General features: G+C 37.8%; 1 protein-coding gene across 8 annotated transcripts in view; it reads right to left on the reverse strand.

Annotated features, from left to right (window-relative positions):
• The window catches only part of SMAP1 (small ArfGAP 1), a 115,630-nt gene that overhangs the window by 60,553 nt on the left and 39,095 nt on the right, over positions 1–15,982 (reverse strand). For all 8 annotated transcript variants that reach the window (XM_083857184.1, XM_083857186.1, XM_083857189.1 and 5 more), the window contains exons 2-4: positions 4,622–4,755; positions 3,847–3,932; positions 13–88 (exon numbers count right to left, since the gene is read on the reverse strand). In XM_083857184.1, coding sequence (XP_083713310.1) covers positions 13–88; positions 3,847–3,932; positions 4,622–4,755 — 296 coding nt within the window. The remainder of the gene's footprint in view (positions 1–12; positions 89–3,846; positions 3,933–4,621; positions 4,756–15,982) is intronic.

The following is a 15,982-nucleotide window of genomic DNA, read 5'->3' on the forward strand; positions in this document are numbered from 1 at the left end:
GTGTTTACTTACATTGAAGGCATTGATTGCGTTTTTATCATAATACTTCTTCTTTTCATACTTATCCCTGATGAAAAACTCCACAGCTCTGGAAGTAGCTAGTTTAAGGAAAATATGCATTCATATAAATAGTAACATCAATCTAAAAGCTCATTGGTTATTCAAATTAAAAAACTACACCTGATTCATCTCATTTTGTATTTTTAAAACAGCAGAACAAACCACTCCACAGAGAACAACTGTTGCTGCAGTGCCGAAAGTGAGCTCCTTTCTACTACAAAAAATTAATCAGTTTAATCTCTGAAGAAAACAATATGAGAAAGATAGAGTATAAGTAATTCAATGTTCCACAATTAGGATATTTTCACCTGGTATTTATAAGCTCCATGGCTGTAGTGCCGAAAATACTCTAACAATGGTACTCATATATGGCAAATAATTATAGTTTACCATCCCAATTTGGGAAAAAATACTTTTTCTTCATAAAAAAGGTGAAATGATATAACATGAAAATCAGAGAACAGGTACACCATTCATCAAATGATGATCATAAACACTTAATTATGTCCTCCATGAGAGTCTCCTGTTAAAACAAGCATCCCCGTGGAGGGGAAAAAAAGCCAAAACAAGTAGTGATAAAGAGACATTGAAGCAAAGATGGAAAGAGCAGCAAGCATATTGCTGTAGAGAACCAGAACTGACAACTCAGTAGCTCAAATGCAAAAAGGAAAGCCAATTGTTTTTTTTATTATCCTCTCACCTTCATAAAGCAGCTCATCCAAAGCACTGTGTAAACTTTTAGTAAAGCTGACTCTCTAGGATTTGAAGAATAAATTTTAACTACTTTGTCCAGCAATATGATTATCCATTCAAAAACTGATATTGCAACTGTGGAAGCTCAGTCATTGCCTCAAACTTCCAAAGCAATTTTTCCTCAATTGATGGAAAGATACTCTTAGCCCTACATACTATGATCTAAGATTAACACTGAATTCAGAGCATTCAGTCCCTTCGTTCTGTGCATCAAATTATATTGTCAAAAATCATAGTTTCAAACTGTATGCAAGGGTCACCTGAAGACAGCTTCATAAAAGTTACAAAAATCAAAACACTACTTTCTACCTCTTTCCAAATATATATAAATTGTAAAGGGCATCCTGAGCACTTTGAAGGTACAACTACTTAGCACTACTAATAGTGCACAAAAATTATTTGCTGTTTTTGGAAAAAACATTTTTCAACAGGAAATTAAAGCTGCCATACAAAAAAAAACCAAAAAAAAAAAAAACCAAAAAAAAAAAAAAAACCACAAAAACCAAAACAAAACAAAAAAACACAACAAACAAACAAACAAAAAAATCACAATGATCCTAAAAGTTAGCTTCTACACTACGGCATCTCTGCCAAGTACAAGGGAAGGAAAAAAGATGCTTAAAAAGATCACTCTTGTGATTAAGAAGCAGAAATGAGGAGAGATCTTCAGCAGGAGATTTGGGGCAGATCCCACAAACACATTTGTTGCTTCGCGCATCTGTCTCTCAGTTCAGCCCAGCGTCCGGCTGGACCACCCTGCTAGCTCTGATATGCCCAACAGTACCTTTGTGTGGGTATTTGGCTCCGCAGCCCCTTTGTCTTGGCTGGCACGGCCGTGGTTCGAAAGAGGGGACACTCCAGGCTCAGGGAGAAAGGTTTTATTCGGGAAACTCAGGGGCAGTTCCTGGTTCCAGGCCTGTGCCTCTCGGGAGTGACCCCCGGCCTGTCTTGCAGGGGGTTTTTGTTCCCCCAAAAACTCGGGGGTGGACACAAGTTACCAGACCAATGAAACAAAGCCAGGTGGGTAAGGTCAAAATGCAATACACAACATTAACAAATCAGGTGAATTTGGGATGTGGTCCTGGGAGACCCACCAATCCCTGTCAGACACCTCTCCTGAAGGTTTTGGGGCCTGGGGGATGATGGACATGGGGGGGAGAATACAATAGGATGGGGGAAAATACAATGGGATGACCGAAACTCTGGGCAGAGGATTAGGTTGCCTTAGCAACTCTTATCAACTTCTGATAAGAACAATCCAAGACAAGAACTTTGCCTGGCTAGGGTTAAAGTCCAAATCACATCAAACTTACAACTAAAAAACCTATGATACAATTTCAGCACCCCCACAACATTTCTCCCGTGTCTCCGCTTTACTACCTTAAAACTAGAAGTATATTATAGTGCTACAGGAAGTTAAACACTAATATAAATGAACATATACAAAACTGACCATCACATGCAAAATATTTCCAACGTTTATCCAAAAGAATGTTCAGAATATAACAATATTCACAAGCACAACATTGATGACATACTAAGCTGATTTTGTAGTGACACAATGGGCAAAGAAAAAAGACAAAAGAACATCCATAACACAACAGCTTGTCATGAATGCCAAGTAGGTAAGTAGCTGCCAAAGTTATGGGATAATTGAGAAATAAATCAGAAAATGTTGGAATCACCTCTCCTGGCAGTACAGTGTTAATAAAGAAAACACAAGAAATGAAATATATTCAGTTGACTAGTCCATCAGTTAGAAGCTAGGAACTATTCAAAAGGGTATGCAACAAATTCAAGGTAGACAGTGTGAAAAAAAAATAATTATTTTGAAAGTTTAAAAATTAGACTTTTGGTTTGATCTGACAACAAAAGCGTAAAGTATTATTACTTGCAGTAGCACCAGTGAATTTAAGTTAGCTGCAGCAAAAACAAAAAAAAAATCTTCAAGATCCATTTTTGAGTAAGTTTTAGTCAAAATATCTTAATCATTTTGCTAAAAAAAGTTCTAGAATATTATAGATGGAATACTATGATGCTATCTGGTTCCAGTTACTTTTTTCTTATGAGGATATATGTTTAATTCAAAAGCTACTAGAATATGAAAAAAGGTATCTGTTTTGCTCAAGTGCATTTTATAATAAGGAGTCCAACCCTTTCAAAACAGAAATTTTCTGTCATAACATATCATAGAGTGTAGTATCTAATAAAGACAAGAACCAGAATCACCTTTGTATATAGCTAATTTAGATCAAGTTACAACAAAGTCTGTTTATCAGCACCTGTAGCTGGGGAAAGACTCAGCTCACTTAAGAGTAGGTGGTAGGATCTCACTATAATTAAAGAGTTACAATAAGATCAGGTAAAGCAAATCCTACCTACACAGTAATTTCACTAAATCGAGAAAAAAACCCAGATCTAAATTAATGCTGTTATATATTATCCTAGTGATTCAGTAAAGGTATTTTGTAAGGAAAGTTATTTATTACCAGCAGACTTTTTTCTTCCAACCCTTCCTGTCCAGGTACACACTGATAATCACACACAAACACAACCAGTGGCCCTCAGAGAGCTTGGGTTTATTTATGTATTCCCATGCTAGTCAGCTAGAGAAAGAAATCCATACTTCACTGGAGTAAGATGCAATGGTTTATTTTACTTTACCATTTAGCTCATTATTTCCTGATCAAATGCTTCTAAACTTCAGATGGCAGTTACTCAAGATAAAGAAAATATTTAAGAGCTCTCCAGTATCACTCTAACTTCCTACATACAGGGAATTTATGAAGTCAGCTCTTCTGAAAGCAAAAATAAATGGTGCTTGCCAAATCTCATTACAAAGTAGATTTGCTATGACTGAAGTAATTTAAATCTTTTCTGAACTGTTCTCAACTTCCACTGTCATTTCTTATACAACAATATCAATGAAATAAATAACATAAGCTGACAAATGTAGCAGTTCCTCGAAACAGTCATAACATCTCAATTGCATTAGAAGTCATTTCAATGTGAAAGCCAAAACAAAAAGGATACTGATCTGTTTGAGGTCTTCGGAAGTTCTCTGGCAGATTAGCTTCATACAGTAGTCTTGCTTTAGTATTTCCCATTTCCTGCATGCACTAGGGAAAAGTGGTAGAAAACAGTTAGTTCATGTCCATTGATACTTTAAACTCTGAAACAGAATGCTACTGAAGTGCTTAAATGACATTACAAGTATTTCACTTGGAAACCTCCCTGTTGCCATACATCTTGGGAGATAGAACCACTGCACAGGAGGGCTGCCTGCCCAGACTTGATGAACAAAGCTAGTAACACTGATGCTGTGTCTGCAGTGTTAACTCCAGGGAAAGACAAGCTTTGATCTCTCGGGATGACTCTTCAGACCAGGAAGACAAAGAGTAATAAAATTTGTCTGATGGCAGGAAGAGGCTTCGGACTGGAGCATACCTGGAAGAGTCACTGCTTGATACGCCAAAAGAACACAACCAGGTATCACAGAGATATGTTAGTGGTACTGTCCTGTTCCTTTCTAAAAAGGCTTATAACACTTTTTCTACAGATACAACCAAGAACTAGCTTTCAGAGTCCCTGGGGCAAGGTAGAATATCTCTAAAATGATACAGAAATGAGAGGTAAAACAACTTCTGAAATTAGTTTTATGAACTTAGGCTCACTATGGTAGCAGTATGATACATGCAAAAGCTAATAGGATGGTAGAACATGTAAGCTGGGCATCATGATAAATGCAAATCCTTTCAGAAGTTCCTGGCATCTCTTCCAAATTGGAAATGTATTTGAAGATATTTACCTGTATTTGCTCTGGTGTCCATTGATCCAAGTTGACAGATTTGACCCTTGATATATGAACCCCAAGATTTCGATGTATTCCAGCACATCTGATGCAGATAAAAACACCAGTGTTCCAAGAAGCCCATCTTGGTCCTAAAAGGAATAGAAAATAAATAAATAATTTTCAAAATTCCATATACTGTGAGGATTTTCTCTGGCATAATTCTATACCACCAATGTGAATGAGCAGGCTTGAATAAAGGCTCACCTCTGCTTCTTTAACAATTTCCAACGTTAACAATTTTATTCACAGATTTCTACTTCTAAATAATGTCACAAAACATTAACTAGTCAAATTTATCTAAAAAGACATATGTTGTGTCCACCTCCAAAACAACACAACAAACAAACTTCAGAAAGTTGCCTTACTAGCAACAAGATTTTTGCTTGTATCTTGAATAATATTTATAGCTATGCCTCAAATGAAGCATCAACAAGAAGCCAGTAGAATTTACTCCTTTTTCTCCACTTAAAAGCTTCTTCAGACATGCATCTATACTTCACTTGGAATGAAGTGCAGGATAATCTTATATTAATGCAACAAATACCTCAAATAGCACAGAGTCTACAACAGTAGCATGCAAGCTCTTAGGAAATGATTATGCAGAGACTTGCAAAACCAACTGATAACAATATCCAGCTAAGAATGGCGGAAAACTGAGTATGTTCATTATCTTTGATTTCTAAGCTACCATTCACAGCCAAATGGATTTTCTAACAGAATCAGGCTGATTTATCAACCACCATTGTTTCTCAGCTGTGCTGGTATGTTGGGAGAGTTAAAGTATGCTGGCCTAGATTATCCCAATGACACTTAGGACTTTTCACTTGAAGCTACTACTCATTCTTTAATTAAACACATTTATATAATTTCATTCCAGCCCCATACATCACCACTGTTGAAAGCACTACTCTGAAGCCCATCTAGTTCTGAGCTCCAAGGAGTTTGAAGATTAAATAATTACCATCAAAAGCAAGAAGGCATACTGAAGAGTTGGAAAACATTTCCAGCAGTTATTTTCTGCTTTTGCATGACAGATGTGCACCTAGACCACTCCTGCAACTGCAGTTATTTGCATTTCAATATCAATATATTGTACTAACACCTTCCTGGGACCTACAAAAGAGCTTCATGCTTCCCCCTCCTGATCTTTAGCTTACAACTGTGTTGGTGTGACCCAGCAAACACCCAGAGCTGCTCACTCGCTCTCCTCTCCTACTGGACAGGGAGAAAAGAGCAGCAAGGTGAGAAGACTTGCAGACTGAGATAACAGTTTTATTAAGTGAAGCAAAAACTGCACACAAAGGGAGAAAAAAAATAAAAGAAAGGATTTCTTCAATACTTCCCATGGCCAGGTAGCTGTCCAGCTACTTCCTAGAAACCTGTGCTTCAGCACCCACAACACTTGTTTTGGACACCACCATAACCAAGATTGTCCTTTCTTCCTTTCTTGGGCATTTGTTGCTTGAGCACTTTATCACATGACATGAATGGTCAGTTAGAGTCAGCAGACATCACAGGTGTGCTTCCTGCCCACCCACCACTCAGCCTTTAAACTCTGGGGAACAGAATGAAAAAAGAAAAGCTCTGATATTGTTCAAGCGCTGTTCAAGCAATAGTCAAAACAAGGAGAAACCCTTTCAGTTAGACTTCATTCTTTAGAATTGGTATTTGAAAATCCCAAGACGTATTCACAGATTCCCACATTTGCTGCAAGAAGCATTACTCCTGCTAGTGGAAATACTGGCAGTATTTTGGGTAATCACCTTGTTTTTAATTTATCTTGTTCAATATCTCAAAAAGTCAGAGCACTTCATGTCCACTGCTTGACCTTTAAGACCATAATCATTAAAATAACTGGCAGTTTTCAAAATAAGTGCTACTATCATAAAATTAGATTTCAAGGGTCAAAAGATCTAGGAATTACTCACCAAAACTAACACATCTTTTCCCACATGGCAGTTTTACATTACAACTACTACTAGTCAGGTACGAATGGTCAGACTGTTTGTACTGTGTCTTAAATACTTCAACAACTAGCAACCTATTGATCTGCCTTTTTATTTCCCCCTATAAAACACCACAGACACAAAATACTCACTCTTACACTAAGTAGATTTATATTTCAGGAAGGCCCAACTTAAAATTTATACTACTTTTAGTTTTAGTGCTCCAGGATAGAATTTTGCAGGTCATTTGCCTCAACCTATTAATCAAGTTTCAGCTAAAATAGTGCAGCAGAAGAAAATAAAAAAAAACCTTCTTAGCCACTCCACTAGGGTAGATCAAGTACCTCAGTTTATGCAGAAGATTAATCTAGCCATGATAGTTTTGAAACAGGTAAGGTAAAGTCTTGTGTACCCAACAGCTTCTCCATTTTTTTCCCTAGAGTATAACCCATGCGTCTTTTAAAAACTGGAGCCAGGTTACTACAGGGACAGAAGGTGTTTAACTATGGTATCTGTATGCTGTCCAAGTTTTTATCCCTATAGGGCATTTACACAACCACTATGAACATTTTACCATAGACGAGTTTGTACAACTACACATCACATGAATTTCCTATTCTTCAGGCACTGCCTCAGTTATGAGATCCCAGATAGGCAAATCCTACATTAATGAGACAAGACTGGAAGGAGGACTTGACATGACTGAAGTTTAAATAAATTAAGAGAGATTATCAACCTTTTAGTTAAAATACTACACTTGAAAGTTTGTTAACAAAAAGTAAGACAACTTTTGAAATAGATGGTTTTCTCCTGGAAAATAGCAGTTTTGTATTTTCCCAAAAGCTCAAATTTCATTAATTTATTTATGAAATAAATCTGGGAAATCAAATATATTTAAGCAGTGAAGGAACAAATTAAACAGTGGAATAACAGGCAAACCTGAGGCCAGACAAAAATATTCATGTGTAACCTCTGAATTTAATTCCGAGTAATGACAATATGCAATATTAAACATTTCAAATGAAAAATGTTTTCATCAATCCAAATCAATCATAATCACAGTTAAGCACTAGGCAAGAGAAGTCAGAAAATATTTTCTTTGTGTGTATCAAACCAACTATCCTTGACTCAACCAAATCATCAACTAAAGTCTAGGCCACAAACTTCCTGTGTGAAAAATATTTAACAGTAATTCGGAGTGATTCATAAACAACTTACAGTTTTGTCAATTCTGTATGAAGTCAGGATCCTTATTTCTGTACACAGGAAATACTTTGCACTAATAGAAATATTTACAGGTTTCTTTTTGCTGGGTCCTTAAAGATATATTTGGTTTCCTTTAGAAAAATTTTCAAGACTAACCTGGTTTAACTGCCGTACGTTGTTTTGCTAGCCAATTAAGAAGATGGTTATTTGGCTTCAGAAATGAGGACTGGACATCAAGAATCTTGATGATTGCTATTTTTTACTATTTAAAACACCTTTACATGTCATTAGTAATGCTATCTTACCTACCAAGGTAAGATTACTTACCAACCACACTATACACTGCAACTTCAGTCAGCCAATAATAACATGAAACACTTGTCATGTTTGATACAAGTTTTAATAGAATTGTAATTTTGTTCTTCTGAAAGCCATTCAAACTCTTAGTAGGAGTGCAAATGTGCACTTCAGCAGCCTGCTGCACAATCCCAATATAAAAATACACTTGAAGTTGCTTCTTCAGTCATCTAAGATATAGATAACTGCTTGAAAACAGTTTCAGTCTCTTTCATCCTTTACAAAAGTTAGTTTTAGGAAAAAAGCCATAGGACTGAAAATGACCAATATTTATACTATACTACATACTAGAATACTGTGAAGTTCCTGGAACACTGCCCAGCTGAACAAAAGAAAAAATTTCAGCAGCCCTAAGACAGATTGCTGCTTCCAAGATAAGAATCAATTTTTTTTTCTTCACTCTAAATTTTCTTTTCCATATTTCTATACATCAACTGCTGGTTAGACCTAAATTCCCAATTCAGTTCTTAGCAGGTGGCTGTGAAGGTGTATGCTGTCTTCCACAGAAACCATTACAAGATTTTGAATGCATTAGGTCATATACAATCTAAGGAATCCTTAAAATAATGAGGTTATTTTTTCAGGCCCACAAGGTTTATTGTGTGTATTTAGTCTTAGTGACAACTGTAATTTAGATGCCTTCGTAAAAGGAATGATTAATTTTGAATGGAAATTTAAACACAACAAAAGTGCTAGCTTCTTGTAAGAGCTAAACAGAAAGGTGGATTTGAGCCATCACATAGCTTCACAAAAATTAATTTGGAGTCTTGGCTATTATACGTTAAATTGAAAACACCAAGCAACATTTCCCAATACCGGGCTTGGCTGGGATGGAGTTAACTTGCTGCACTGCAGCTCCTATGGAGATGTGCTTTGGATTTGTGAGCAAAACAGTGCTGGTGACAGGAATGCCTTGGCTACAGCTGGACAGTGCTTGCACAGACAAGGATTGCTTTTCCATCCCCACCCAGTAGGCAGGGAGTGGCAAGAGGCCAAGAGAGGAGTCAGGGACATCAGACCCCAACTGACCAAAGGGACATCCCAAATATACACTAGAATTCAATCAGGTGCACAGCAACAGCATTAAGTGACATATTCATGGTATTTAAGGAGTACTTTATTAGAGACCATCTGGGTGCTAAGAATGAAATAAATACGTAGCTACCAAGAAACAAGGTAGCCTGTTATATCTGTAAATTTTCAGAGGTTTTTGATAACTCATGAATTTAAGAAAAAACCTGGAGAGTTTATTTCCAGTTACAGTAGACTTCCATTCCAGTATAGTTATTGTATAGAACCAACATTCTCCCTACTCACAGAAATATCTACAGCTACTAAAAAGCTGTGAACATTTCAAAAACCAACTTCAGCTGTTTAAAACTTAAGCAATAAAGAGCTTGAAAGCAATTTACATAATTTTAGATAAAAGTCTTCAGATAAGTTGATTTCAAGCCAATTTTTAAATTGCTGAAAAAAGTTATCCAATCTCACATGCCATTCTTTCATTCTAAAGTGCACATCAAAGTGTGAATTTTGAAAAAGGCATCATTTTTACATATTCTCTGGTGAGGCAAAAGCTTTTCTGTCAACATATTTCAAAATCTTTCCCACTTTTCCCTTACATTTTTCTTTTTTCAGGATACAATTTTTGATGACAGATTTCTCCTTCATATTACTTTAACTGGACTCATACCTCGCACATGCTTAATGTTTGTGCACGTACTCCCAAATACCACTTTCTTCTCTGTCCCCATTAACTCACTCAAGTAAGGATCATGTGTTCTGCTCCACTATTCTAGAAAGAAGCTGACTGAAGAAGCCACAATAAAAACTCACACACTGCTGACAAACTCTCCTAATGCACATCTTCATGATACAACAATCTATTTGTGAATACAGGTGACATACATCTTTGGGCAAGAATAATGACAGGAGTTGTAATGCTGAAGCTGGTATAGTGCATTTTCAAAGGAAACAAAATACAAAGTACATTAGTGTTTATTTGTCCAAGATTTAAGTTTTACTCCAGTTGCTCAAGTTTCATTTTGCATCAGCACATGCTTAGTACTGCATCAGGTACAAAACAAGGCTTACACAATATGGTTCATTTAAAATGCTTAGGAAAAAGTACTTTTATCAGCGTTACAAAAAATGTGAAAGCCTCATATACTAACTGTATATGAATCCAAGCAGTCAATACAGTGTGAAAGATTTGCTTTAGCTCTCCATTTGATTGGTTAAAAAATCTTAACTGTTTTAAACATCTCAGTCAACACCCCAACCTCTATGCAGCTTCCACCTGCAGTCAGAAATTAGTGACAAATGTTACACACTATTAGGCAAGACTGGACTGGAGTAGGAGAACCTGTCATCCAAACATGCTAGGAGAAGAAAAAAAAGGAAATGAAAAAAGGCAAGCAATGGAGACCAGAACAAACTAAAAAGAGGCAAAAAGAAAATGAAAGTATTTGAATAGGACATAACTGGGAGACATCCACAAAGGTGCAAGAATAAAATCACTGCAGATTTGACTCTGAAGTCAAATGATGATGGTTGCTTCCCTTATTACACTAATTCAGAGTTTCCTTCCCTCCATTAGTCCATCACCATCTGTTCAGCTTACTGTAACTGCAGTTAATACTGAAACACTCCTTTTGCTCAATACAGGTGCTGACCCCTCTCACAAAACATCTTAAGTTATAGAGAGAACACAGAGCTCTGAAATGGGCTAAAAAAAGCAAGCATGAAGCCTTTCCATTTTACATGTGTTGTCAAAGAGAAAGATAACCGTTTTACAGCTCAGCAAACAATTCTGAATCCTTTGCAATATATGCATAAAACCAGCTTGCCAGGAAACTAATAAGTTTTGAGACAAAGTTTTAAATGAAAAAAGCCTGTCAAAACTAGCTTTAAATAAGGTTTGTATGATAGAGGCACATAAACACAAAATTAGTTTTCACTTTACATTCTTGCAGTTACCAGTTAGAAATTCTACAAGGAAGGAAGCCAAGGATTACACATAACAAAGTACTAACTTTGCATCTCCAATATGGTCTGTAGCAAACTTATCTCGGGCCAACATCTTTAAAGGCTTCTGACAGACTACAATTCCTTTTTTCTCTCAACAGCACCTAGCCTGTCCTTTGCCCATAAGGCGCAGTGAAGTTACATTAATTCTCATTTGTTTCCCCAACTCCTGCTGCTGTTTGACAGACTTGATTTGCCAAAGAACTGGCTCCATCTTGTGGCACAGAGAATTAACTACCAGAAAATCTACACACTTGACTCATTCTGAGTGGCCGATAGCCAGTTCCCAAAGCTATCACCTTTGGCCAAAGAAAGCTTCAGTCGCTGTCTCAATCCAAGCAATACCCATGCAGTGCTCCCTCTCTTTGCATTACCTCCACACCCAATTCACACTGCTCAAGTGTTCTGCCACTCAAGATTTCAACCAAGTTAGGAAAGAATATATTTCAAAACATCTGTAACTTCTCCAAGCTGAGATACAAATAAAGATTGTGAACAGGAGACAAGCACCCTTACAAAGCAGGTAGAGAGAAAAGAAGGAAAACAACTAAGCAGCAGTTGCATTTTATGTAATTCAATTCAATACAAGAAGATTGGAGTCAACACAAAACAGTCCCTTCTCCGAATGCCACTCAGGAAAGAACAAAAGGACAAGGCAGAACATACAGAGATTTCTCCAAGTTTCTCTCCTCAAAACATAACACACTGGAGACAGTGATTAAATCAAAACTAAATGCTCCACACAAATAATTTACTACCATGCACTTTTGGTCTAATCCTGCTGGGTTCAAAGACCATCTCTTACTAATTCTATTGGTGGTTGCTTAGTTTTTCATACAAAAGGTAGATCCCACCATCTCCATTTCTGGTTCACCAACTCCTGGGCTGGATGGGGTGAGGAGATTGAAACAAGTCCTTCAAGAGAACAGCACCACCCCCAACACAAAAAGCTTAATTACAATGTTAATGTCCACTGAAACAGACTTTGTGAATTAAGCAAATCTGTGAACGAATGAAAGATCTTGCATGAAGATCTTGGAGCAAAGGAAATCATGCAAGAACCACATTACAAGAATCTTTATTCTATGAAATGTTCTTCAAGGCCCTTGAACCTTAAGTCTTTCGAGACTATTGATAAAGGACTATTTACTTGTCACTTGATCCACAGAATTAGTTTCTGATTAAACAGAACAAATAGCCTGAAGCATGTTCTCATGGTCACATCTACCCCCACATTAAGCAAAATTCCTTTACAGTAGAAGAGGCTTCCTGGCTTTATCTCCATACTCACAACTGGGAAAACCATACAAGCTCAGTCTTTGTGTGCTTTTGAAGTGTCAGAGTATGCAGCAAAATATTTTTAATATAAACAAAGGCAACAAAGGGCATAAATGGTGGTTGTTAGCAGTCTCTCACAGCTGGCTTAGTAAGCCTGTGTTCAAAGTGTCAAGACCAGAATTCGAGAAGTTAAAACTTACCACATTTAGAAAAGCGTGACAGGAGCTCAAACAAGAACTGTTTGTAACAGGCTGTTTTCATATTTTTAAATAAAATCAAATTCAACAGCACGAAGATGCACTGAAGGCAGACAACTCAAGTACACTGTTTCAGAGCCCAGCTTAACAGCAGCTAAATTCATGTGCTTCAAGGTATACTGCAGGAACAGTGGGAAGACAAGCCTTAGAGGCATTGCTTAGCTATTCTTAGCTAGTGTCTGGTAGGTGGTAAAGAGTTTCATGGGCAAAATTCCTCCAAGTTTGCCTTTCGGTTTGGATAACTATTTTTCATGAAAGCCATCAAAAAATCCATTAAATTCAGACTTATTCATAACTCCAGACAGGCTCTGTAGAAGCATCATGAATTAAACTCTTCTCCTGCACAACCATGTCCCACCTCTCTAAGTCAGAGAGAGAACTATGTATCAGTTTCAATTATTCCTTCAGCTTACTTATCTACTTGCTTCCGTCATATCAAAAATTGCTAAAAGCACTTCAAAGAAATTTCAAGCGTTGTATCAAGCCTCAACCAGAAAAGAGGTACAGTGACATAAATGTCCCTTCAATTCTATGTTTAAGCCACAAAATTAAGTGGCCAGCTTCATAAGAACTTTAATTCTGGAATGTATCCAAATAATTTCAAACAGCAGAAGCATTATACAGAAAATTAAGTGTGGAATATGAAGATGCAGTTTGTAAATCAGAGGACCGGTTGGTTACATCAGCTATCGGAGATACACAGATAATGTCAGTTTATTCTTGAAATGAACAAGTCTTTTTATTGTCTGACAGCCATTTGGCACAAGCAATCTTGTGAAGTGACAAAGTGAAAGAATTTTTTTTTGCCTTATTAACAATCAGCTACTAAAAATTCTTTTGACTGTGAGACAATAAGCTTACTTTTCCAAAATGATGCCATTTTATCAAATATTAGGTGACTGTAGGACATAAAAGCTTAGTTGTGAAATAAAATACAATATTTAGAGTCCACCATAAAGTTATATACACAAATACACAGTTGATCCCTCCTCATGTAAATTACGAGAAAAATGAGATTATGATGGATTTTTGGGATTTGTTCCCCAAAACATCACCAAGACCTCCTATTTATCTTAGAAATGAGATGACAGGATTTAAAAAGAACATCTACCTCATTAAAACACTTATTTTTAATGAAAGTATCTGTTTAATTCACTGTTTTGCAGAGAAACTTCCTTTAAAACCATCTCCCAAAGTTTGCATTCCTTACTTGGAAGTACTTAACACCTCAGATTTCACCCATCCTCACACTGCCCAGGTAAACAGAACCATAAGCAACTTCTGGACTGTCAAGAGAGCAGCTCCTGACCCTTGGCTGGCAACCTTACCTCGACAGCCTGAGACTGTAGGAGGTGAACACAGCCACAGCCACTGCATCCTGCCAGCCTTGTGGGTGCTGCAGCACCCTTTGCAAACTGAAGTCAGTGCCCCAAGAACCAGAGATGACAGGGGTGCCAACCCTGGTCCATTCAATAACCTAACAGCTTCCGAAATAAAATTTCCATTTGGCTAGCGGGTAGAGCTCCAATTTTATCCTGCCTGTTCACTTGTGAAGAGAAAGACTGCTTGTGTCAGAGTTCAGTCTGCAAGAATAAGGTGTGCAAGCTGTCATTTCCTGTTAGCAGCATTTGCTACTTTCTAAAAAAGACAAGGTTATGAAGCATATTACAGTATTAGTAGGAAGCTTCTGGAGCAGGTATAGACTGCAATTATTCCCTTGTCAGCAAGGAAATGCTAAAACACTTACTGTTTTAAGTTTACAATTTATATTCCTTTTATACGCAGAAGTAAAAGGAAAATGGGGAACAGTGAGCTCTTATCAAATGTTTTCATAAGCTGATAGCTGAGCATTAAGTAAAAGCATCACTGAAAAGAAAAAGAAATGTATAAATCTATGCTACTCTGTTAGGATGTAACAAACCCTCTGCATACCCAGGCAAAGGATAAAGATTATGTAAGCACTTGCTTCAAAAAAACCCTTCAGTCAGTAACTGAAGTTCTTCCTTTAACTGTGACAAAAACCTCAGAGTAAGATTTGTTTGCAAGACAGACTTATAATGTAGCCTGTTTGCCATAAACAAGAATGAACCTTTCTCTACAGGAGACATTATCTAGCAATTGAATTAATCAGCTTCCCTTTACCATTTTTCCTCAAATATGACTGAAGAGATCCTTAAGAAAACACTCCACAAACTGTACAACCTCTGTGCAGTCCTCAGTGACTCCAGAGATGTGCTTTCTCATACATAACAAAGAAGGTAAATGTAATCCCACAACCCCTCCAACAAGAACCTAAATTTGAAAAAAGATGCAGAGAAAGATTCAGGCTTCTTAATCCAAGAGCCATAGAATCAAAGTCTTTAAGGCTGGAAAAGACATCTTAGATCTTAAAGTTCTACCATTAACCAAACATGGCCAAGTACCACATCTACCTGTTCTTTAATACTTCCAAGGATGATGATTGAGCACTTCAGACAGCGAAGCTGAGCAGCCTGTACCAATGCTTGACCAAGTTTCCAGTGAAGAAATCTTTCCCAATATCTAATCTATACCTTCCCTGGTACAATTTGAGGCCATTTCCTCCTGTCCTGTCACTGGCTGCCTGGGAGAAAGGGGCAACCCCTACCTGGCTACCTCCTTTCAGGGAGTTGTAGAGAGTGATGAGGGCTCCCCTGAGCCTCCTCCTGTCCAGGCTAAACACCTCCACCTCCGTCAGCTGCTCCTCACAGGACTTGCATTCCAGACCCTTCACCAGCTCTGCTGCCCTTCTCTGGAGTCACTCCAGAACCTCAACATCCTTCTTGTGATGAGGGGCCCAGAACTGGACACAGGATTTGAGGCACAGCCCCACCAGTGCCAAGCAAAGAGAGACAATCCCTGCCCTGGTCCTGCTGGCCACACTATTGCTGACACAGGCCAGGATGCCACTGGCCTTCTTGGCCACCTGGGCACACCCTGGCTCACGTTCAGCTGCTGTCACCAGCACCTCCAGGTCCTCTTCCATCAGGCAACTTTCCTACTGCTCTGCCCCCAGCCTGTAGCACTGCAGGGCGTTGTTGTGATTCAAGGGCAGAACCCAGCTCTTGGCCTTGTTGAACCTCATACAACTGACCTCAGCTCAGCAATAGAGCCTGTTGAGATCCCTCTGTGAGGCCTTCCTGCCTCCTTCCAGCAAATCAAAAATCCCACCCAACTTAGTATCATCTGTAAACTCACTGATGGTGCACTCAACCCACTCATCCAGA

This window comes from Zosterops lateralis, assembly GCF_965231275.1.
Source record: "Zosterops lateralis genome assembly, chromosome: 3".
Lineage (NCBI taxonomy): Eukaryota > Metazoa > Chordata > Aves > Passeriformes > Zosteropidae > Zosterops > Zosterops lateralis.